At 34.4% G+C, this 26,744-nt stretch overlaps 2 protein-coding genes across 2 annotated transcripts; both read right to left on the bottom strand.

The window, feature by feature from the left end:
- Positions 1 to 3,132: 3,132 nt before the first annotated feature.
- LOC132724456 (nuclear receptor ROR-alpha B-like) lies at positions 3,133 to 16,770 on the bottom strand. The gene is made up of 2 exons (XM_060709327.1): positions 16,635 to 16,770; positions 3,133 to 11,948 (listed from the first exon to the last, which is right to left on the bottom strand). Exon 2 carries the CDS (start codon positions 11,897 to 11,899, stop codon positions 9,608 to 9,610), a length of 2,292 nt encoding a protein of 763 aa, XP_060565310.1. The 5' UTR covers positions 11,900 to 11,948; positions 16,635 to 16,770; the 3' UTR covers positions 3,133 to 9,607.
- A 1,417-nt stretch (positions 16,771 to 18,187) lies between these two features.
- On the bottom strand, positions 18,188 to 24,744 carry LOC132724451 (zinc finger protein 239-like). Its single transcript, XM_060709315.1, has 5 exons — positions 24,635 to 24,744; positions 24,145 to 24,243; positions 21,299 to 22,489; positions 20,103 to 20,261; positions 18,188 to 19,181 (listed from the first exon to the last, which is right to left on the bottom strand). Exons 2-5 carry the CDS (start codon positions 24,236 to 24,238, stop codon positions 18,436 to 18,438), a joined length of 2,190 nt encoding a protein of 729 aa, XP_060565298.1. The 5' UTR covers positions 24,239 to 24,243; positions 24,635 to 24,744; the 3' UTR covers positions 18,188 to 18,435.
- Positions 24,745 to 26,744: the final 2,000 nt, after the last annotated feature.

Raw genomic sequence — 26,744 nt, 5'->3', positions numbered from 1 at the left:
ACTGTTACCATGATTGTAGCATTGCTTAATTCTTACCATGCTTGTACTACCATACTGCTAAGCCTTTACCATTCTTGTAGCTCTGCTTAACATCTTCCTGCTTGTAGGACAGCTTAACCATTACCATACATGCCACACTGCTTAATCATTACCATGTTTTTGTAACACGGATTTACCCTTACCATACTTGTAGCACTGCTTAACCCTTAAGCTTACCATGCTTGTAGCAGTGCATAAGCCTTACCATGTTTGTAGCACTGCTGAACCTTCACTATGCTTGTAGCACTGCTTAACCCTTACCATGCTTGTAGCACGTACTGCTTAACCCTTACCATGCTTGTAGCACTGCTAACCATTACAGTGCCTGCAGTACTGCTCTGCTCTTACCATGCTTTTGTAACACTGCTTAACCCTTACCTTGCTTGTAGCACTGCTTAACCCTCACCATGCTTGAAGTAGCGCTGAACCATTACCATGCTTGTAGCACTACTTAACACTTACCATGCTCGTTGCACTGCTTGACTCTTACCATGCTTTTATGCTTAACCATTACAATGCTTGAAGCACAGCTTAACCCTTACTTTACTTGTAGCACTGCTGAAGCCTTATTTTGCTTGTGGCACGGCTGAATCATTTTCATGCTTGTAGCACTGCTTGACCCTTTCCATGCGTGTAGAACTGCTGAACCATCACCGTGTTTGTAGCGCCCCTTAATCCTTACCATGCTTGTAGCACTGCTGAACCATTACCATGCTTGCTGCACTGATTGACCCTTACCATGCTTTTGTGCTTAACCCTTACCAATTTTGTAGCACTGCTTAACAATTACTATGCCTGTAGCACTGATTTAATCAGACCATGCTTGTCCTTCCATACTCATAGCATTGTTAAGGATTACCATTCTTGTAGAACTGTTTAACCCCTTAACATGCTTGTAGCACTGCTTTACCTTACTATGCTTGTAGCACTGCTTTATCTTACCATGCTTGTAGCACTGCTTAACTGCTTCCTACTTATAGGACAGCTTAACCTTTGCCATACATGTTGCATTGCTTTATCATTTCCATGTTTTTTAACACGGATTTACCCTTACCATACTTGTAGCACTGCTTAACCCTAACCATGCTTGTAGCACTGCATAAGCCTTACCATATTTGTAGCACTGCTGAACCATTACCATTTTTGTAGCACTGCTTAACCCTTACCATGCTTGTAGCACTGCTTCACCCTTACCATGCTTGTAGCACTGCTAACAATTAAAGTGTTTGTAGTATTGCTTAACCCTTACTATGCTTGTAGCACTGATTGATCTTTACCATGTTTGTAGGACTTCTTAACCCTTACCATTCTTGTAGCACTGCTCAACCATTACCATGTTTGTAGGTCTGCTTAATGTTTACCATATTTGTAGCACTGCTTAACCCAAAATATGCTTGTAGCACTGCATAATCTTTACAATGCTTGTAGTACTGCTTTACCATAACCATGCTTGTAGCACTGCTTAACACTTACCATACTTGTAGCACTGCTTAACCAGTAAGATACATGTACCACAGCTTAACCCTTACCATGCTTTTGTAGCACTGTTTAACCTTTACCATGCTTGTAGTACTGCTGATACCTTACCATGCATGTAGCACTGCATAACCAATACCTGAGTAGCACTGCTTAACCTTAACTATACTTGTAGGGCTGTTTCACGCTTACCATGATTGTAGCACGGCTTAACTATTAGCATTCTTTTGTAGTACTGCTTAACCCTTACCATGTGTGTAGTACTGGATAACCCTTGCCATGCATTTGTAGCACTGCTTTACCCTTACAATGTTTGTATGCTGCCTAATTCTTACCATGCTTGTAACAGTACTTAACCTTTACCAGTTTTGTAGCACTGCTTAACCCTTACCAGTTTTGTAGCACTGCTTAAGCCTTAATATTTTTGTAGCACTGCTTAACTGTTACCATGATTGTAGCATTGCTTAATTCTTACCATGCTTGTACTACCATACTTACAGCACTGCTTAACCTTTCCGTTCTTGTAGCACTGCTTTACTCCTTCCTGCTTGTAGAACAGCTTAACCATTACCATACATGCTGCATTGCTAAATCATTACCATGTTTTTAACATTGCTTTACCCTTACCATACTTGTAGCACTGCTATACCAGTACCATGCTTGTAGCACTGCATAAGCCTTACAATATTTGTAGCACTGCTGAACCATTACCATGCTTGTAGCACTGCTGAACCATAACCATGCTTGTAGTACTGCTTTACCCTCACTATGCTTGTAGCACTGATTGACCTTTAGCATGCTTGTAGCACTGCTTAACCATTACAGTGCTTGTAGTCAACTTAACTCTTACATGCTTTTGCAACACTGCTTTACTCTACCATGCTTGTTATACTGCTTAGCCCTTACCATTCTTGTAGCACTTATTAAACCTTACCATACTTGTAGCACTGCTGAACCATTACCATGCTTGTAGCATTGCTTGACCCTTTCCATGCTTGTATCACTGCTGAACCATACTATGCTTGTAGCACTGCTTGACCCTTAATAACCATGCTTTTGTAGCACTGCTTAACCCTTACGATAATTGTAGTACTGCTTAACCCTTTCCATGCTTGTAGTACTGCTTAACCCTTACCATGCTTGTAGCATTGCAGAACCATTACCATGCTTGTTGCACTGCTTGACCCTTAAAATGCTTTTGTGCTTAACCCTTACCAATTTTGAAGCACTGCTTAAACCTTACCATACGTGTAGCACTGTTTAACCCTAACCATATTTGTAGCTCTTATGTATTCCAATCTGGGTGCAAAACTATTCATGATTTTAGAGAAAAACTTAAAATATGTTTTTCTGATTGAATAGCAAACTGTACAGACCATGAGCAGATGGCAATGATTTGCTGGCTACTTTTCGTCTGCACTGGTTGCATGTGTACATTTTTTCACAGTCTGCAGGCAAGAGTTTTCAGTACTTAATAAGGCTAGCACTGGTATTGGGCTGTACAATACTGTTCCAATGGCTATAACTCTCAAATAATAAACCATAGTTTTAAAGCTGTGAATAAACACACTTCTTAAATATATAATAGGTACCAAAAAACAATACCTCAAAAAAGTAAACAGGTTCTAAAATTTAATGGCAAGACAAGTTTAACGTTTGTATGGAAATTTCACAATCAATTATAATCAAGAATAAACTTATCAAAAAATATTTTTTATGCTAAATGTGACAAAAGACTTATACATGTAATTATCTTTACTGTCACACATACAAGGAACTTCTTCTGCCAAATTATTCTTCCTGGCATTTTTTTCTTACAAACCTATAGTGATCTTAGCTGCAGATGATTTATTCTCCACATTACAAAATTCACTCACTAAACTTATATCATGTGATATTAAAGTGTATAAAGCTGTATCAAATGCAAAAGTTTTACAAAATTGTAAAATTATGTGGTTTCTATAACCTTATGAGCGAGCCATTATCAAAGGGGTTTATTTATTATTTACCATACACTAGTACTGTACTACTGTATGTAAAAAGAATAAAATGTTCGAAAATAAAATATTATGCTGGTATTTGAGATAGGATTTTAATCATAAAGCAACAATTTTCCCCATGCACAATTCAGTCAAAATTTCTTTCATGCAAACATTCTGAAATTATTCTTCTTTAAAAAATTCAAACAATTAATTTGCTACAAGCAGGAGAGATACATCTTTATACACTTTAATAGTTACTTAAAATAGCTACTAAATAAGATTGTATACTAGAAAATAAGGTTAATATCATGACAGCCAGACAGCCTGGCTGAGTGGTTAGCACTAATCTAAGGATTGCTGGCTGCTTGGGTTCAAACCCCATCAAGGGTTAACGTGTTTTTACAATGTACAAGGAACTTTACACTCATTGCTTAGTACTAAATAGTTCCAGGAACAGATTTGAGAGTGTTTCAATAAGCTTACAGCTTTGAATACAATGGAACTGAAATAAATAAGTATAAACTAATACAAATTTCGGAACAGATTCAAGTGTATTTCAATAAGCGTATAGCTTCCTACACTATCAAACTTTAATAAATTAGTATAAACTAATATCAATCTGGGAATGAATTCGAGAGTGTTACGCTTTGAACAAAATCAGGCCATCCTTAAAAAAATGTTTGTTTGCAGTAACCCGACCCAGAATGTTCAAGGTGGGTAGGTAGGTCGATTTTTTTTTTTTTTTTTTTTTTTTTATTGAACTGTACTCCCAAATAAACATGGAATTTCAAAATGCTGGACAATATATGCTTTAATAATCTGGTAACAATTAATAAATTGATAACTGAATTCTAATTTAATAAGAACTACATTTTATTTCTTCTATTAACCTTTAAAAGAACGAAAACAAAGCACAGGGCATAATTTTCTGATTCAAAAAAAAAAAAAAATTATCCAGACCATGAAAAAACATTTGAGTAGGGGCAAATTTTGTGAGTCGGTCGCGTTACTGCAAACAAACATTTTTTTAAGGATGGCCTCAAACTTAAGGACATTAGTATAAAACTAATTGGCCGGATAATTGGCAGGATAAACAACTGAAAATGAGCATATACAACAAATCACAAAAAAATCTAGATAAAATATAATAACAGCAGTATATTCTTAATTAAAATCATAAACAAATAATTCATGAAAAAAGCACAAATCAACAAGAAAATGTGTTTGGCAATTACAAATGCTTCAAAAGGCAAATCTTATAATCATTGCCACCTAGAACTGTTTCATCGATTGATGAGGTCAAAAACACTGGAAATGGTTATTAAACATAATTACCATTTGAATTGGTCATAAAATTATGTGTGTGCTTTTTGTAGCTTGTGAAATACATTAAACTTGCAGAAAATTTGACAACAATCATTATAATATTATTTCATGATTTGTTCTACATTCAGAGAAGGGAGAATACTCCAGGGCACAATTGTTGTTAGCATATTATTCCAATTACAAGTTAAATGTTCATGCTGCACATCAAAGACGCCGCCAAATGATGTGAACAGTCAATCAGCATTGAAAAGTGTTCTCTATATTAAAGTTGAATCACCGAAGCACAAATAATTTTTTCTCCATGTTCTTGGTATGTGCTCGTTATTTGATAATAAAGTTGCAAATTTTTGTGAAAAAGTAGAACCTAATCCTAAATTCACACTAGAACTCCGCGAGTCGGATGTGTCGCCTTGTGAACAATATAGTTTAGGAGAAATGGCCAGGACAAAAATGATATTTGAAAATCAACAAAAGGCAATAGCTCAAAAAATAAGAAATGCAGAGCAGCAGTTTCTGTGCATTGCACTTCTTATCAATAAGATCTATCATCCTACTAAGTTTCAAGTCTAAAGCTTTTATAATTTAGGAGAAATGGCCTGGACAAAAATAAAGTTTGAAAATTAACAAGGGCAATAACTCAAAAATTAAAAATGCAGAGTACCAGTTCTTGTGCACTGCACTTCTACTTAATGAGATCTATCATCCTATGAAGTTTCATGTCCATAGCTTTTATACTTAAGGAGAAATGGCCTGGACAAAAATAAAGAATGAAAATAAGCAAAGGGCAATAACTCAAAAAATAAGAAATGCAGAGTACCAGTTCTTCTGCACTGCACTTCTCCTTAATGAGTTCTATCATCCTATAAAGTTTCAAGTCCATAGCTTTTATACTTGAGGAGAAATGGCCTGGACATAAATAAAGTATGAAAATTAACAAAGGGCAATAACTCAAAAAATAAGAAATGCAGAGTACCAGTTCTTGTGCACTGCACTTCTTCTTAATAAGATCTATTATCCTATGAAGTTTCAAGTCCATAGATTTGATACTTTAGGAGAAATGGCCCAGACAAAAATAAAGTATGAAAATTAACAAAGGGCAATAACCCAAAGAATAAGAAGTGCAGAGTACCGGTTCTTGTGCACTGCACTTCAGGTCATTGTAAGAAGCAAGCATACCAAGTTTGAAGTCAATCCGACTTATAATGACTGACTTATGCTCCGGACAAGCCGACGCCGACGACAAAAGTAACACCTATATGTCGCCTTTTTCAAGGCAGCACAAAAATAATGCCAGGTCTGAAATTCTTTAATGTATGTCTGTCACGACAAAGACTGAAATGTCTGGTCCAATCAAAATAAATTGGATAACAATTAAAATTGAAATGATTGGTAAACTTAAATCAAATTCAAGACAGTATGTGCTGAGAATATACCCATTTAAATATTGGTATGAATTGCATAATGTTCAAATAATTTTGAGGACAAACAGTTCTGCAGTGATCTCCCCTTACAGGCCGTAGCGTCACCGGTTTGTTGTTCTTTCTTAACAGTTGAGTGAGAACTGCCTCTCTGAAAGTGGGTGTGGTTTAGGCTTTGTTATTTGTAATTTAATGATTCGACAAGTGATATTGATCAAAGTTGTCCTGGTTCCCTTCTACACCATCAACGAGGACTAAATACTAGCATATGGAGCATAATATCAGATTTAATATGACAATTTAAGGTGGAGCCGAACTTCAACAGAGGCGAAGCAAATGAAGTAAGTGACACTGCTTCAGTTGTCACCCCTCTCAACGGTTATTCAAACATGGCACTATCACGTCAGTTAAATGTTTATTCTAATCCCTTAAAGCTCTGTGACATGTTGTACATCATAATAACTATTTTTATTAGAAACTTTCAAAACAGAGCGGATTTTGTTAAAACCAAAAATATAAACTTTTCCCCATTGCTGTATGGACAAATGCATATCTACTAGATGCCGCTTGCAAGCGGCGTTTAATAAAATAGTACAATGGGGAGATAACTGGGATAAAATAGATGTAACAGTTATATCACTTCAAAGGACATAGGCCTTATCCTTTATATGTAAGTACATGTATGTTTGTACATTTACATGCATTTGGTAAATGTTGAGGTGAAATTGTATCAAACTTGCCAAAACAGGTTTTTTTTAGAGCATAGCTATGTAACTTGACATGATATTACGTTTTGTCCTTCTATGCAATTACAATGTATCTAAAATTTGATGCCATTGGTACATGTAGAAGTTATAACAAATTTGCTGAAAATGACTAACCTTGACCATAGATTTGATTGGGGTTTTAAACATAGTAACATCACACCAACAAAGTATAGGTAATATGGCAATGTTTCAGCTTTACTGGTGAAGGAAGACCTCAGGTGCCCTGCTGTGCATTATTTCAGGCACAAACGGGCACAGGAGTAGAACCAACTTGACCCATGGGAATAGAGATTAAATCAAGATCAGTTATTGTATGCATCCCATCGAGTGCAAATGATTGTTGTTTCCTGGGACATAACATAATGGGACAGGCAACTGATGATTAGCGCCATGACATCTTTTTTTTAATCTATTTTATAATAACAACATTAATATATAATTTAAACAATACACTTATCTATTGATTGTCTGTCAACAGGACACCAACATAACACCACCAGGGTGTCTGTTTGATGCTTGAAATGACTCTTTGACCCTTCAAATTTCAAAAAGACCCAATTTGACCCTCAGGATTTTAACTGGAGGGTCAATTTTTTATTAAAATCATGGGGATATGACCTTGTATCTGGTCAAAATGACCCTCGGGATTTCATGGCTAGTGAACACCCTGAGTCCACTAATCTTGTCGAAAGTTGCTTGTCCAATAACATTTTGTCCCATTTTCAAATTTCAATATTAATTTGCACATATAAATATAATAATGAATATTTTAATGAATTGATGACCAAAAAGGTTATACATATTTTACATTGTTATTATTGTAAAACACCACAAACCATTACGAAACACAAACATTTCTTGGAAGAGGTTCATTAAGTTACGCTACATGATAAGTATCTAATACCTTGGCATTACAGTTTCAGAAATAACGTTAAAAGTTTTCCCTTACAAAGCTTACAAAGACCAATGTAAATGCAAATGAAACTCCTATGGCGAGATGAGTTTTGACTCTGGAGCGAAAAAAGTGTACATGCAAGAACATTGTAATCGACATCCTTCCATGGCTAGGATTTATTAAACAAGTGGCTGTTCCATACATCTTAGTCCTTGGATTTTGAAAGTCTTACAAATCAAATCTGGTAAAACATTACATTTGCCAATCAGGAAACATAGTTTATTTAGATCTAGATTTAAGGAATCAGCCCACGGCAAATATGAATACAAAATGTGGCAATATGCACTATAACAAAGCAAATGTCAGTCAAAAGATCAAAATTTCTGACCCAAAAAAACATTTAATTACAAATTAATCTCTTGTGTTGAACCATAACATTTTATAAACAATACATTTGATATTTAAAATAAACTGACCAATAATGTACATGTAATTATTACTTTACTAAAGAAAAAACATGAGCACTTTCAGCATTTTGACATTAATCCAATTGGAATTTGACAAAATAATAAATTCATGTAAATTGGGGTAAAAGCACTATAAAATCGTAAATAATTTAGAAATATCATAAATACAAACATTATGTTATGACTGACTATTTAAATCACAGCAGTTTACCAATAAGGCTGAAAGTGATAAGCCTTTGCAACCACTATAGAGCCTGTGTAGTCTAACCAGTCTTTTTACTGTTGGTATCTTAATATTTCTATATTGAGATTTCTTAAATTGAACTCCACTGAGGTCCAAAAGCTTAAAAACATAAAATTAAAATTTCTTACAAAGAACCACTGAAGCACTTATATCAGAGAGATATACAAAAGATATATAAGAAATATAAATTGAAAATTGTATTTGTGTGCTATTTTTGCATTGCAAGGCTTTTCAATTTTGGATCATTTTTCACAATTAGAATAATCACTCTGGAAAATGAAATCAGCAAATGATCTAAAATTTTGCACAAAAGTTATTGGTCGAACACTACTCAGTAGATCATTAATCTCGAAAAAAAATTATTTCTTGTCCTGTCATGTAAAAAAAACATCAGTGGAGTCCCTTTAAACTTAGAATGGACAATTCAAAATTTCAAAGCAGAGCAAATTCTATTACAGAATTTCATAGACCAATGGAGCCTTCCTTATTCGATTGGACAACAAACATCAAAGTACATTTCAAGCTTCAACCATTCAAATGAGATCAATATTTCATATTTACTACATTTTTATGATCACATTATTATCTCATATACCATCAAACCTGTATAAGACAGACAATATGTGGACAAAGTCAAATTGTTACATTATTTTGGCTCTTCTGAAGGCATGCCGCTTTAAACTTAAAATCACAATATACATGTGCTCCATAAGGCAAATTTTAAAATACATTCTCAAGGAAATTCAGGCATTTAAAATGCAAATTGCAAAAAAAAAACATAAAAAAAATTCTTCTTAAAATATTAGATATTTTTAAAGAAATTTATTTCTTTTATCACAAATAAAAAAATATTTATTGTCTTTTCTTACCTAAATAACAACAAAAAAAACATAATTAATAAAGTTGCAAATAAGAGATGAGACACGAAATTTACTAGTTCCAACAACTTAGTATACCCAGAATAAATATTGTTGGAAAAAGCGCAACAAATCATCAATGCTCCTCTGGAATCATTATTTCAAGATTCGGCACAGATTCTTTTATAAAATCATTTTTACATAAACTTCTATACTCCTTAAAATAAATATTTGAGATGTCACGCATTCTTGTTATTACATCAATAAAATTTGTCAATCGTTTGCTCCCTGCTGACTGACCGTAAACTTTACACAACTCCTTCAGCAAAAGCTCGACTAACCGAAGCTGAGTATCTTCAACAAGTTTCGAATTTTCCAGATTACACTGATCAGAGGACATAGTGACGATCGAAATTAGAAGTGCCATCTCTGATTTAGAAAGATTCAATTTTTGAAGTCTGCCCATCATGTCCACCATTAGAAACACAAACTCGCGAGTGAAAAACTTATTTGCTGCTTCTTCGATATGATACGGTGCTCCGTTTATTTCCAAGAAAACCCCATACTCGGGAAAATATCCTTGATGCAGAACTATGGTGTAAAAGTCAAAGTGAGTTGCTTTAAGCAGGCATGCTTGATCATCGTAACTTAAGCATTGAAATTCTGGTATACACTTTGCAAATGAACAATATTGACTGACAATACTCTCCCAGTCAAAGCTACATTTCTTAAGCAAGTCCCACTGTCCGTCCAAATCTATTCCAAATTTTTTCAGAAGTTCTTGATACTCTTGCATTGGAACATTCTTAAGTGATCCAAATGCCTCAACCCTAGATTTGTACTTTTCATAATGAGCGTTTGCAAGAGCTTTCCGTGCTTCTTCAGTGACTAGATTTTCTCCCCAGGGTTTGATATTCTCCATAGCTGAAACTAGGTATTGCACAAGTTTTTCATTATATTCGGTTTTGTTATCATTTGCAGGAGGCCCTTTTTGAGCAGTATAGATGTGTTTGGAGATGACATCAGCACAAATATCTACACTCTCCGTCTGATCCAACGGTGACTGAGTTTCAGATGACGAACATGTTTCATCATTTTGATTGGAACCAGGGCAAGGAGAGTCTAAACTAGAAGTTTCTGAATTATCATCATCTTTTCCTTCCAGTCTTCTTACCTTTTTTATTGTTTCAGTCCGCATAAGAGCCGTGTACCGACCCATTTTACACTTTTCCTTCGCCATACCCAGCTCTAAACATTTATCCAGTCTACAAGAAGAACAATTGTTTTTATTCTTCTTAAATGAAATTTCACAAGTTTTACCACTATGACATATAAAAGGCATATCAGACTTTCTCAAAAGGCATCGTCGAAAGAAGTTTTTACAAGCCTCACATGTGTTACAACCATAATGAAATCCCGAGGCCTCCCCATCACAAATAATACAAGGGGGAAACTTCAAAGTGTCGTGCTTCTTCATGGCACTTCGTTTTCCTGTCGTACTTTTAGTATTTAATGATACTGACTGAGAAGTTCCATCATTTAGTGTAGGTTTTTCTATAGAAATGGCACTTTTACTATAATTCATAGGTGAGAAAACTGTATTATTGCTAACATTAAATACAGATGGGCCACCATCAGGCAGATTATTATTCTGGTTTAAATTTTGGAGTCCTGGTATTGAGATCACTTTCGTTGTCGGTTGTTTTTCCTTCTGCATCATAAAGTAATATGGTGTCTCTGGTAGAGACACAATTTCTCCAGGTTTCACCATAGATAATAGTGTTGATTCAGGCATTATTACATACTTGACAGGCTGACTAGAGGCATCGAATGACGAGGAAGAAGTCTGAAGGACGGCTGTACTCAACAAACCATTTTGTGAAACACAAGAACCAGTCTGTCCAATATTAACATTCATAACTACATGACTGCCATTAACATCTGCCTGAGGTATACTTCTGGTCAAGTAAGAAGAGGTTTGCACAATTTCGGGCGTGGGAACATTGACATCAGGTTTATCCTTCCTGGCAAAACATGTGTCTTCAAACTGTATCTCAGTGTTACTATTAGTGAGCATTGCCTCAGCACGATTGGCATGAATATTATTATAATGTGCTTTAGTTTTAACACTTTCTTCAGCATTTCTGTCTCTCTTATCATCTAGAGAAACGAGTCCACCAGATTTCATTAGACACAGAGCTTCTACGGCAATTTCATATGAAGATTTATTAACATCTGCATCAGAATCTATGACCTCTGTTTCCATACCAATAGGTATCTGATTGTCTGTTACCCTTGCCTCCAAGGAGAGATCCAGTGCCTGGGGATATTGGGGGATTGAAGAAAAATTTGGCAGCTCATGGCTCAAGAAAGTAGGGAGGTTTGCTGTGCTGGATGACAAATCAGGGTTTACTACTGGTAACGACATCTTTGACAATTTTTCCAGCTTGCAATCTGTGTATTCAAGTCAAGTGAATCTATAATGAGAAAGAAGTTGAAATTTTTATCATTACATGAAATAAACAATAGTAACATGTTGTCTTAATAACCAGACAGTAGGTTATATAGCACTTCTTTAAAATTATCAGTTTTCATCCTTTGTGTCTAAACTTATTCCTCACTTTTTATTTTAGAAACTGCGTATGTCGAATAAATTAGAGGACAAAATTCACAGAATAAAGACTAAAGAGTTTTGACTCCATCAATATAACACACAACCATTTGTTTTAAAAAAAAAACAACAAGAGGGCCATGATGGCCCTAGATCGCTCACCTGATTTATCAAACTCATCCAAACAATTACCTAGACAAGCATTCTGACCAAGTCTCATGATAGGTGAGTCAAAAATGTGACCACTACAGTGTTAACAAGGATTATCCATATTTGAGCAGTGCGACCTAGTTTTTTTACCCAGGTGACACATATTCAAACTTGACCTAGAAATCATCAAAACAAACTTTCAGACCAATTTCCAGGATACTTGGATCAAAACAGTAACAACTAGAGTGTTAACAAGATTTTTCTATTTTTAGCTCCGGTGACCTAGTTTCACATGTGATTTCGAACTCATCCAAGCAATTACCAGGACAAGCATCCTGACCAAGTTTGATGATAATTGAGTCGAAAATGTGACCACTAGAATGTTAACAAGGTTTTTCCATATTTGGGCGATGTGACCTAGTTTTTCATCCAAGATGACCCATGTTCGATCTTGACTTAGAAATCATCAAAACAAACTTTCAGACCAATTAACAGAATATTTGGATCACAACAGTAGCCACTAGAGTGTTAACAAGATTTTTCTATTTTTAGCTCCTGTGACCTACATGTAGTTTTTCATCCGAGATGTCCCATGTTCAATTTATTCCCAGCAATGACCTAGACAAGTTTCCTGACCAAGTTTGATGACAATTGAGTCAAAATTGTGACCACTAGAGTGTTAACAAGGTTTTTCTATTTTTAGCTCCTGTGACCTAGTTTTTCATCCGAGATGACCCATGTTCGAACTCATCCGAGCTATCACCTAGACAAGCATCTTGATCAAGTTTGATGATGATTGATGCAAAAATGTGACCGCTAGAGTGTAAACAAGGTTTTTCTATTTTTAGCTCCAGTGACCTACTTTTTCATCCGAGATGACCCATGTTCAAATTCATCCGAGTTATCACCTAGACAAACATCTTGACCAAGTTTGATGATGACTGATGCAAAAATGTGACCACTAGAGTGTTAACAAGGTTTTTCTATTTTTAGCTCCGGTGACCTACTTTTTCAACCGAGATGACCCATGTTCGAACTCATCCGAGCTATCACCTAGACAAGCATCTTGACCAAGTTTGATGATGATTGAGGCAAAAATGTGACCGCTAGAGTGTTAACAAGGTTTTTCTATTTTTAGCTCCGGTGACCTACTTTTTCATCCGAGATGACCCATGTTCGAACTCATTCAAGCTATCAACTAGATAAGCATCCTGACCAATTTTGACGATGATTGATGCAAAAATGTGACCGCTAGAGTGTTAACAAGGTTTTTCTATTTATAGCTCCGGTGACCTAGTTTTTCATCTGAGATGACCCATATTCGAACTCATCCGAGCTATTATCTAAACAAGCATCCTGACAAAGTTTGATGATGATTGGGTCAAAAATGTGACCACTAGAGTGTTAACAAGGTTTTTTCTATTTTTAGCTCCTGTGACATTAAATACTTTGAAGTCAAAAAATGTGTTGAAGTTTATACTGTGATGAAGATAAGATCCAAAGCTTTCTATTGGTGTAATACATTTTTAAGTCAGACATTTAATCACAACAGCAGTTTAAAAACGGCTTATTTTGTATTGTTTTAGCATAAGCGGTATCAATTTTACTCAAAGATAAGGGAAGCAACTCATATTTTTTCCCTCGATATACCTCGGTTATTTACGTCGATCATATATTTAAGTGTTTATGGGTGAATTCAGGTAATTTTGATACCCTCCTTCACAGGCCTCAAATATAAGTGTCAACATAATCAGAAATAAACAAACTAGTTCGATAGTTCGGAGAAGAACCTTGCTGCACTGTGTTAAATTTTCAGATCTCTAGCCTTATAAAATCTGTATGGAAAAATGTTCAAAAAGCGTCCGGTTGGTGGTCCCCGACCAGTACCAGTATCCCAACACTGTGTCGAGTCCCTGTGATTCAAATTGTTAATTAAAATATTTAATCACTATTACCTAGCTTTAACTTAAATCAATTTTCATGTGTATTAATGAAAGTCAACAAAGGAAGTTACGTCAAACAACTGACATAATTATAAAATACGCACACACTTTAGGGGGCAGGGGACCTAAAAAAATGAAAAATTTTGTATTTCAGTGTGACCAGAAACACAATTCCAAATATTTCAAAATCTGTTTCACAGGCAGATAACCAGTTGCACAGCATTATTCAATGATATATGACATACATTGAAGAAAATAATAGTTTGCATGCATTGCTCCTTCAAAAAATGACTGACAGCAATTTATATTTACCCCCACCCAGCCAAAATCACACCTAAAATATACCAATATGGGCAATCTTCATGAAGGTGCAGCATACTCCAGAATCCGCCCGATTCCTTTAAAAATATCAGTAACACGCAGTGAAAGCTATGGCATTTTCAGAAATGACAAATAAAGTGTCTGTCATACGTTTAGATTTTTCACAAAATTTATCTGAAATTTCTTACTTGTTTGGCGCCAACTGTCAAAGCTTGATTTTTAACTTTTTCACCTCCATTCGGAGAGTCAGAAATACATACAAAGCTACCAAAATGCTTAGTTTCGGGTAAAAACCCAAAAATATATCTCATTTCCTACACACAAACAAGAAAGAATTACAATGACAGAGAAATATCAGAAGTTATCAGTAACTTCAAAACACCATGTCTGAGTTATTAAAAAATTTGACCGGGGCCATCATACGAATATGTCCCCTGCCCCCTTAAGATTTTTTATGTGATCCGCATTAAAGCGTTTCCTTTTATTTTCTTAAAATATGGAGTATTTCGCATTAAACGTTAACTTCGAAAAGTGAATACTGCGGTTACTTTGTATTTAATCAAATATTTAAAAAAGACCCTATTTCAGGGGAAGTAACTAGTACAATGACCATGCCTGTTATATGATTTACTTAATATCAAGAGCCAGGAACCTGGGAGATGGTTATTTTTCTGTATTCCACCTTCATTTAAATACCATAAAGTATTTTCAGAGTATTTAAAGTCTTTTGGAAGGAGATTATAGCAAGAAAAACAATATTACAGCCACATTTAATGTCCCAAAATGAATTTTACAGGAAACCAGACCCCATTTATTCTGGCATACACCTGAAAGTGCAGTAAAGATACCACTGTTGACTTATATGACATTATATACATTTGTAACAATTAAAAGTGCTCAATTATGCATTATTATGTCAATTTGCACAATATAAAACTGTTAAATCTGGATAAATGTGCACATTCTGTGAAGTACAGTGTTTGCCAAATTTCCAAATTTTTATTACCTCCCTTGACTTTACAGGCTACTTACTCTACATAACTTGATAAATCCTACCAGTCACTTCAAATTTTGACTAACAAATGTAGAAGGAATGTTTATGGGCACATTTGGGTCAATTCCAACACATTTTATAAATTTGAAAATTTCCTTAAGGGGGCAGGGGACCTAAAAATGAAAAATTTTGTATTTCAGTGTGACCAGAAACACAATTCCAAATATTTCAAAATCTGTTTCACAGGCAGATAACCAGTTGCACAGCATTATTCAATGATATATGACATACATTGAAGAAAATAATAGTTTGCATGCATTGCTCCTTCAAAAAATGACTGACAGCAATTTATATTTACCCCCACCCAGCCAAAATCACACCTAAAAAAATACCAATATGGGCAATCTTCATGAAGGTGCAGCATACTCCAGAATCCGCCCGATTCCTTTAAAAATATCAGTAACACGCAGTGCAAGCTATAGCATTTTCAGAAATGACAAATAAAGTGTCTGTCATACGTTTAGATTTTTCACAAAATTTATCTGAAATTTCTTACTTGTTTGGCGCCAACTGTCAAAGCTTGATTTTTAACTTTTTCACCTCCATTCGGAGAGTCAGAAATACATACAAAGCTACCAAAATGCTTAGTTTCGGGTAAAAACCCAAAAATATATCTCATTTCCTACACACAAACAAGAAAGAATTACAATGACAGAGAAATATCAGAAGTTATCAGTACCTTCAAAACACCATGTCTGAGTTATTAAAAAATTTGACCGGGGCCATCATACGAATATGTCCCCTGCCCCCTAACAGAATTCGTTACGCTTCACTTGGTTCAATATCTAGGACACCATGGTCATGACGGGGTCATTTATTAGTTTATTCTTATTTATAAAACAAAATGGCAATTTCTTCCAATTCCAATGAGTAAAAAGACAACATATGAAATAAACATAGTATTTAAACGAAGTTAAACAATGAAACATAACTTCAAAGACAAAAAAGGCTGAACAAAGACGAAAAAGGTCACCATTAAATGAGTCGAATGTTTAACAGTTTCGCCAAATACTATGGTTATTTCATGTTAAAAATCATCATTTCTGACGATAAAAAATAAAGAAAAACATTATTATAGCTCTACCTAATCATTTTTCAAGTTGACGGCGCCGTACATCTACTGACACACCAAAAATATTGTAACCATGTCATGATCCGCCATGTTCCTTTTAAAATTGATTACTTGACGACACTATCAGTGTATGTTTATGTCTCGGCACAAACATCTTCAACTGCGTCTCTCTCTGGACTAGTTATTTTGGCCTTATTTCCGTTGGTTATAAAGACAAAAGTGTTAGTCGCATTGACTTGACGTAAAATATGTTTAATCATGTTATTCATGCTAATATAATATCCATATATTACAATATATATATACCTGTAGATCTATATATAAAAAATATTTTTTAAATTTTTTTTTATTTTTAATATTATAAAGCATCACAGCTTCTCCTGATAGCATGAATAACAAGATTAAACATATTTCAAGGCAAAGAACACTGTTGTGTAAAGAAGTGGCTTTTCCCCATACATAGAAGCTTTCCCATTTGTAACATAATGTGTACAAGAGAGTCACTGTTGCCCTGAATTGCTCCTCTAAAATTGCAAAAAGTGGCACAAGTGGCATACATCAGCTTTAGTTACAGCCATGGTGGTACAGTTTTAAAGACAAAACTATGTGCCCCTATTTGGTTTCTTTATGTCTTTGTAGAGCAAGGATGCACCTAAATCTGTCAAAACAATATACAAATGTATTACCTTATCATCAGAGATTAATTAAACATATAAAGACTATTTTAGAAGAGCAACATCTTTACATTGACATCATATTCATTCTCTTTTTTTTACTAGAGCATATTTCCACATCATTTATTGCCCAGTCTGGCTGACATGTCCTTTATTCCAAAACACAATGAAATTCTTTAATTTCAAACATGTAAATGTTTTTATTTTGCATTTTTTTGCTTACAAAACTAAAATTAATGTTCATGTATAAATAACATTCTTATGAAAGAAAATAATAAAGACTTGAGTATCAGTCATCATTCATATGTGATACTAATGGGCAAATAAGGTAGCATTAAGGAGTTTTCATAGAACTGTTCCTAATTTAAAACAAAACAAACAAAAAAACTGATTGAGTTACTTAAAAATTCCATGTTGTATGGGTGATCATAATATTGCAATATTGCACATACAAAGGAATTTTTTAAATAACTCATTTGCTGTAAGAGTGCAGGGTTGTAACTGGAGCAGCATATTTGCACTTCTATTGATGAATTGTCTCTCTTTGATTGCAGGTACTTCATTAAATAGTTGCCCAAGAGTTCGCTAATAGGTATACCTTCTCTTCCACCTCATTTTTTCACTAAAGCTTTTGAAATATAATGATTTGAGATTTAGAGTACTTCTGGTAATAGTGACTGACTATCCAATATTATGATGTTAATGCTTGTCTGCAAAAAATTCTAAGTTAAAAAGGGGCATAAGTCCAAAAATTTTGCTTTCAGAATTATGCTCCTTGACTAACAACTGCACCTTGTCATGATAAGCAAGTATTCCAAGTTTAATATTGATACCCTTTGAAATGATAGAATAAATGAGCTACATTAAAGATTTTGCACAACAACAACATCACAGCGATCAAAATAGCTTGACTTTGTTGAAACAGATGAGCTTAAAAGAACCCAACATTTGATACTATTTCAAAATACATGTAATAACTTGCATTAACATTGTCTCAAAAATATTATACCTTTTAAACGTCTTGCAACACTCTAATTTATATCATTCTATATGAATAGATAACTTTGTGAAATACCTTTCAACTTTATTTTGATTTTTTTTGAAAACATGCAACAATTCTGGTAGAAGAGTCTATAATTTCAATACTGACTAGGATTAACAATATTCATAGCAACTGTAAGAATGTTAAGACCTTGAGAAAGTTCTGAGGCTTCCCTAGAGCTGTTGCCATGGTAACTGTCACTATTATCATTTAACTCATAATCTGTATGATTATCCACTTTCATTTCATCTTTTGTTCCGATTGAATGTACGCTATCCAAGTCATGTCTCACAATATTTCCTACGTTAAATTTGCCATGGATCGGATAATCAAGAACTTGCTGATTTTCCACTTGGAAATTGATTTGACCTTCAGACTGACCTTGATGCTCCTGTTCTGCGTACATATATCTATCGGATTGCGTGTCGTACCTTACACTGTCACTATCCACAGACATCTTCTGCAGATTAGTGTACTCTCCTTTGTCCTCAATGAACTCTGATGATCCTACATACGACCCTGTAGACATTTGAAGAGCATCGTATATAGGCTCTACGATATTATCAACAAGTTTAACAGAACTGTCTTCAGTTTCCGCTTCATCCATAGGATTTTCTTGAAATTTCTGTTTCTTACTGGCAGCCCGAGATGACTTTTCTGTACTGTTTTTCTTTTTGCATTTTTGCCATGGTACTCTTCCTTCTTCATGTATTCTCATATGCTTTTGTAAGTTTGTCTTGGTAGCAGTTCTGAATGTATGGCAATACGTACAAGAGAATGGCTTTTCACCAGTGTGTGTCCGTGAATGTTCCATCATCTTGAACCTAGACAGAAATCCCTTACCTGAAAAAGAATCACAATATACCATTCAATGTTATAATAACAATATAACCTGAAACTGATTTTTTATTCTTTTTCTCTTTTTTGATTTTAAGTAACACTGAAATTGTCATATGGTTAATTTTCAAGCTTAACTGGTTGAGGAAGACATCAGGTGCTCCTCTGTACATTTTTTCCCCCATGGAAAATGCAAGTTTTTCAGGTTTAAAGTTAAGCTGGCTGAGAAGTTTGTAAAATTTGTGAGAGGCGAGCACTTGTTTCCTTGAGTAAAAAACTTAATAGTCACTGCTAAAGTACTGGCTGGTTCTAGGAACAGATTCAAGAGTGTGTGTGTAATCACAGCTTCCTACACAAACTAAAATAAATTCTGTATCAAACACTGACTAGCCAACATCCTTACCAGACTGCATGTATATGCTGGCTTACCTTCTTATACCTTCTTATACCTTCTTATACACAGGTGGCATAGATATATTATTATCACCATCAATGGTAAAAGAGCAAGATGTATAAGAAATTGCAGAAAATCTGAATTGCAGCCACCGTAACGTTTATCCCTGTGTGATTCTAAGAGGCGACTAAACTGGTTTGAACTGAACTGGAGTCTATGCATCTCTTAGTTCCAGCAGATGAGGTGGATTTGATCCCTGGTGTTGCTTAAAGTTTGTTACTTCCGCGGTAAGCCAAAATCATCTTTCCTGTTTAGGGGCCATATGACCTAATTTGTGTTGGTGTGCCGTAAAACCAAACAAAATGTCATCAACTTTATGGATATCACCTTGAAAATCTTAAGTTAGTCCGCAAACAGGCTGTGACCAAAGGTTTATCATTTTTAGCTCTGGTGGCTTAATAGTAAAATTATGACTTTCTTTCAATACTATGAAACTACATATGAATTACTTTTCATCATTTATAAATACTTACCACATGTTTCACAGTGGCAGGTGTATGCTTTCTGATGGATTTTCAAGTGATGTTTCAAAACCTCTTTCTGGGAGAATTGTTTCTTGCAATGTGGACATGTATATCTGACACCAGTGTCTTCATGGGTGTTTCTTATGTGGCGCTGTAAACTGTATTGTCCTGAAATGACAGTTTGATGAGGACAATATTACACACTGACACATTATCCACTGTATATATCCAGTTATGCAGGAATCAATGTGTATATACCGGTAACACAGGAATTGTGCAAAATTAACGCAGAATTGTGCATTTCTATGGCTAAAACAAGCACCATAGTAAGTAAATTAACTTAGCTGCATGCCGCCAGATGAGCTAAAATATTTTAAGAAAATCAAACTTGACAAAAATGTACTAAGATTTTAAGAAAAGTAAAAAGATTCAAGATGACAGTAATAATTTACATGCTATATAATTATGCTTTTTTGGCATATTTTGACCTCTTTTTTGGTAATTTACTTGGAATTTGTAAATTACTTTCTTTGTTCCCTTTTATAAATTACATTTTCAAATTTTCATTAAAGTCAGCATGAATCTAGAGGCTTGCTACTTTAAACCTATATATTTTCATAGTATATGTATATCAAATTGGAAGTAACACACTATGGCTACTCATACACTGTTTGAAATCTCATTAAAAACATTATCAAAACAATTAAAATTGGTACCTTTTATACACTGTAGTTCCTGTTAATTTTTAACAAGGAAACACATATCCTATAATAAATCCTAATTTTTTCATCTGATTATATGGGTATTATCTTTCCTCAGTTTTTAAAAAAAAATTATAAGGAAACAAAAAAGTTGCCTTCAATATGGTAGCAAAGTTGTCATTCTCACTAATAATCTTAAAAAGTTAACACTTTCCTGTAAATATTTGTAATGCTGGTTAAAAAATAAAGTCTTAGCAACTATATGCCCATATTTATTAATTTATTTTAGTTTGATTTATTACCATACTATTGTTTGGTCTTTTTACCTATCATGTTACTTGAAAGAATTGAAGACTAGTTAAACTGTTTTGTAATAAAACATTTTCACTCACATTTAACAATTCTTATATTTTCATAAAGAGTACAGTAGTACAAATTTGCAGGCATGATGCTTTCAAGCCAAATAAAATCATAGTTTTATTTACAAGTTATTGTTATATATACCTTTAAATGATTTTCCACACAGAGAGCAGATTGTTGTTATGTCACTGCCATGTGCATAATAATGATGCGTCTTCAAACTAGACTTACTGCTCATCTCAATACCACATTTATCACACAAAAGCTTACTCTTTTCCTCGTCTTTTAAACAACCATTCAAATTATGGATAGCATCATATTTGTCCCGAAAACAAATCTTCTCATGTAATTGACATGTTATCTTGTATCGGAATGCTTTGTGACATGTTTCACATGAAAACGGCTTTACATTCAAATGTTTATTAAGATGTCCGAAATAATGCGATCTGTAGAAAAACTTCATGTCGCAATGTTCACATTCGTACAGACTTAGCTTCTTGTGTACAATTTTTATGTGATTACGTAGACCACTGAGAGAAGAGAATGTTTTATCACATTGTTCACATTGGAAACCGGTAGAGTGACCGTACAGCTCATGCATCTTTGCATTGTACTTCCCTTTAAATGTTTTGCAACATTTCGAGCATTTATGCCTTTCACCGGAATGTATTTCCCGGAGATGTCTATTCAAATTGCTGCTCACATTTGTCCTGTAGCTGCACTGCTCACATTTAAAATCTTTCCTTGTTGTATCTTTCTGTGTCATCTGTGATTTTCTTTCATCAGATGTGTTTGATACACTATAATCATTTTCATTGATTAACAATGCATTTCTATTACCAACATTTTCTGGGCTGCCCAAAATATCTCCAACTTCATCATCGTCCTTTCCGTCAATTACAATACTACAACCTGCGCTTTCAAGACTAGCAAATTTACCTTTGCTCTTTTTACTTTTGGGTGACACTGTGTAATCCGTCTTTCCTACATCCCTGTTATCTTTGCATGTTTTTAACAGACTCTGCTTCCTCACTCTTTTACTTTTAGTTCTAGGCTTTAAAACCTTTTTAGATCCCGAGTTCAAAAGTTTGCTTGGTTCAAGCACAGAGTTGCCAAAGTAAACCCTAGTAACAACCTCATTGTTTTTCTCACCAGTTTTGTTCGAGTCTATCTCTGAACTACTAAATACTGAATCAGGTTGGTCACCCTGGGATACAGCAACTGACAGTGTTTCAACTTCTTCAACTGTTGTCCCATCATCATCAAAGTCTACCACTTCTGACTGCTCCAAAGCAGACAGAATTTCATTTTCTAAATCTTTGGATATATAATTCCCTACAAATAAAGAAAAAAATATATGTTTTAATAAATTCAAAAACTAAAACAATTAAGGCAATTTCTTCACATGCAATATTTTTTGAGAAAAAACATATTCAATGTTTGAATTCAGTATTCTGAGGGTTCAAGTCCCGATCAGGATGCATATATTCTCAGTGAAATTTGGCGCCTAATGGGGAGCAGTGACTGCACATAGCTCAGAGTTTAATTAACATTTCTCAGTAACCATGAGAAATTCAAGGATGAATTCCAATATAGCAGGGGTGTATGTCATCATTTAGAAATGTTCACTATTTAGTAAGGCTCCCATGCTTTCAATTTTTTGTAAATGTTTACACAATTGATAAGAACCGAAACGATACCGTTTAAACGGTGGTACCTCTATGTACTATATACACCATGTATATATGTCGACAGAAAGAATTTTTAGGGCTCATCAAGATTGAGTCGGAACACATTTTCTGCATTGTATTCCAATTTTTTACCAAAAATGTATTATGTCACGAGCAATTTGCTGTATGGAAGGTTGTAAACAGCCATTTTCTGTTTTCTACTTTGGAATAAACCACTAGAATTGATAAAATCCATGATAACAGGCAATGATTAAGAACTTTTGTAAGACAATATGGTCATTTCGATTAAATGGTAAAAAATATTGTAACGTTTACGAATGAAAATCGAAACGAATCCGTTTAAACATGTAACATGGGGCCTTACTATTTAGGGGAGAAATTGTGTAAGCAGCCGGATAGCTCAGTTGGTAGAGCAGCAGTATTGTATTCTGCAGGTCCTGGGGTTGAATCCTGGTCAGGCTGCACAATTTTAGGGGACTGTGACTGCATATAGCTCAGTTTAACTAGCATTGTTCTGTAACACTGAGAAATTCAAACACAAGTATTAATAGAGTGGGGGAGTATGTCACAGTAGAAAAAAGGTAGCTATATCATAGGAGCTTAACATTTTATCAATAATTGAAAAATATAATGGAATAATTAAGAAATTATTATTATTTATTTCTTCATTATTTGCTTATATTTTACAATTATCAATAGAATGTCAAGCTTCTGTGGCTAGTGGTCAGATAGCTCAGTCTGTAGAGCTCTCATAACAGTATTCCAAGGAGCCTAGGTTTGAGCACCAGTCAGGCTGCACTTTTTTCACACCCTGTGACATACATGTACTATTAAACTTTATTTTTGTCCCATTGCTATAGCTCAAGTTTGTTGAAGGCAATAGTACGGGGAAGCCAAAGACCGGGCCCGCGAAGCGGGTCCGGGCTTTGGCTTGCCCGGCTATAGACTACACGTGTATATTTAAAAGAAAATCAAATTAAAACAATTAAAAAATATATAGAATTCTATACCTATCAATGAAATTTTCAGTGTCAGTTCTAGTCGGGCGCCGCCATTTACAATGTAACTCAATGATAATAGGCGGGGTATTCCGATAACGGAACAAATCTCAACTTTTCGGATAAATGATAATCGTCGAGTGTTCCGAGTGAAAACGGAAGCGGTGTATGTAATACCGAATGACACCTTTAAAACGGAAAGAATGAAAGGAATTTTTAACGACTTCTTCATTCATAGGCCTTGCCTAATTTCATATTATCAACAATTTACAGTATATGTGAAGCTTTATAAGTTTATTACCCAGATTATTGAAGGACCAGTGTTTTGAAGTGAACAAATCACACATAGATGCCTCCTGCTCCAATGTGGCATACAATATAACAAGTCTTCTCATTGTAGCTGAAAAGATAAACAACTTTTTTTAAATATTTTATGTTTCAATTTGTACAAATATATCTATTTTGCAGTTTTGTGTATTGTTGCATCAATCAGAAACGACCAATGCTGATAAAACAACAATTATTCGTAAAAGACATTATTATAAATGTCGCAATATAAACAATCGCAATAACAATGATGGCAACTCACTACCTGTGGTTTATTGAATTAAACCAGTACTGGCACAGAGCTGTATTATAAGTATTTGACACTAACTATGCAAACTTGTAATATAAATATTATCCGAATATAAAAACAAACCCACAAGATCATAGATAAAATCTTGTTCTTATTCAATATTAAAAAAACCAATAAAAACACATATCACTGTTATTTGACGATTTCAACTTACATATTATTTACAATTAATAATATGATGTTAGTCTGTAATAGCTGCAAACAGAATCTGACAGCCTACATACGACATATCCGAAAAGTATACAACCGGTTATTTAAAGTCTGTGTATTCACGTACTGTAATAAAAGTACGGACACCGCCCTACTAAAACCTGTCATGTTCCTCTGTTCAATTCTTTGGTTTCATGTTTAATAAAAACTGAATCTGTTTCTTTAATAAAGTACATGTAATAGTGAGTGAGTGAGTGAGTGAGTGAGTGAGTGGGTGAGTGGGTGAGTGGGTGAGTGGGTGAGTGAGTGAGTGAGTGAGTGAGTGAGTGAGTGAGTGAGTGAGTGAGTGAGTGAGTGAGTGAGTGAGTGAGTGAATAAATAAATTGATGATAAATATAATACGATCATCATCTTCAGCCTCAGGTGGTGATATTTATCATTGTTGTTGTTGATGATGATAATTTTATAATATAATCATCATCATCATCATCATCATCATCATCATCATCGTCGTCATTAATATTAGTATCATTATTGTAAAGTACTACATAGAGAATTAAAAAGAAATTATTTAATTTATTGCTCTTTTTTTACTAAACGTTTGAGAGTCTATTTTAGCTGTGTTAATATTTAGTAACAATAGTGTGGATAGATACGGTATACATGATAAATTACTATTATAATTGCAAGTTTACTTATATAAAACTAATAAATGATGTACATAACTAATATGGGAGGCAACTCATTCTTAGAAAATATGCAAGTAAAATTGCGTTATCTCCCTTGTACTGTTATTTTGGCGATTTTAGTTCAAACTCGACGCAAAATAAAATCCAAGAATCTTTATCGTTGAGAAAAACGATCATTAACTCTTAACATAATTGAATTGTTATTATCTTCTTACATAAAGTTTGTCCTCTTAAATCATTATTTTTTTTTTTAAAAATGTTGTTTATAACTTGTATTTTTTTCGTATGCCATGTGACTATGTTTAAAATCAAAACGATGTACATATGAGCCGTGTCACGACAAAACCAACATAATGGGTTTGCGACCAGCATGGATCCAGACCAGCCTGCGCATCAGTTTCTCTACTTGTTATAGGGTTTGTAAGCGAACAGCATGGATCCTGATCAGACTGCGCGGATGCGCAGGCTGGTCTGGATCCATGCTGGTCGCAAACCCATTATGTTGGTTTTGTCGTGACGCGGCTCAATTATGTAAAATTCTGTTCTGTTCATATTATACTGTTAGAGCATTATGGGATGGGTGGGAGGTGCAGCTTTCTACACTTTTGGTTTTCGTTCTAATTCTTTTCAAGTTCCTTTTTTTCTGGTCCCAGAAATATAAATTATATTTATTTTTATGTATACTCTGGGACAGACGATGTATCTTTCTGTCCCAGGTATACTTTCTGTTGGAAATAAGTGGTTAAAAGATAGTTTAGCAATTTTTTTTTTTTTAATTTTGCTATTTAATTCTCAAAATTTTGAAAATATGTACACGTTATTTTTATGAAAGCAAAAAATGATGCCCGAATATTAGATGACAAAGTCTGGTGGGATTTATTAACCCACTCAATGTCAATAACATCAGTAATTTACAGACCGCAACTTTTACTATTCCCCCATGTTACTAGAACATTATTTAAGCACGTTGACCCGTTGTGGTTTCTTTCTTTTTCCTCGCGTAAAAAAAAATGCGGCATAGTGCCGGTTTCTTTGTCTTTGCGTTTTAGTATGTATTTTTATATCACCGCGCCATGAGAAAAAAGCATGTGCAGAAAAAAATTCAAACAAACCGCATCAAATCTTAATCAAACCACGTGAATACGTTTTTTTTTTCTTTCACATGTTGCATTTGATATCCATTAGTATTGAAACGCCTGTTGGTAACTATGGATATTATTTTATTTGTAATTCAATATTTAAAACTCTGATCATACCATTGATTAAATGTATTTAATTCCGTATGATTTATCTTATTGTAACAACGAAACGTTACCGTAGCAATATTTTTTTCTGATAAAAATCTTTGTGCTTGACATAAAGTTGATAATAAATTAATCGTTGCTAATTGGAGCCATGTGCAAAGATAGATATTTTTTATGTTTA

The sequence above is a fragment of the Ruditapes philippinarum genome, unplaced genomic scaffold (genome assembly GCF_026571515.1).
Source record: "Ruditapes philippinarum isolate M1 unplaced genomic scaffold, ASM2657151v2 ctg682_1_1_1_1, whole genome shotgun sequence".
NCBI lineage: Eukaryota > Metazoa > Mollusca > Bivalvia > Venerida > Veneridae > Ruditapes > Ruditapes philippinarum.
The sequence above is the reverse complement of the archived record's forward strand: the minus strand, read 5'-3'. Positions and strand labels throughout refer to the sequence as shown.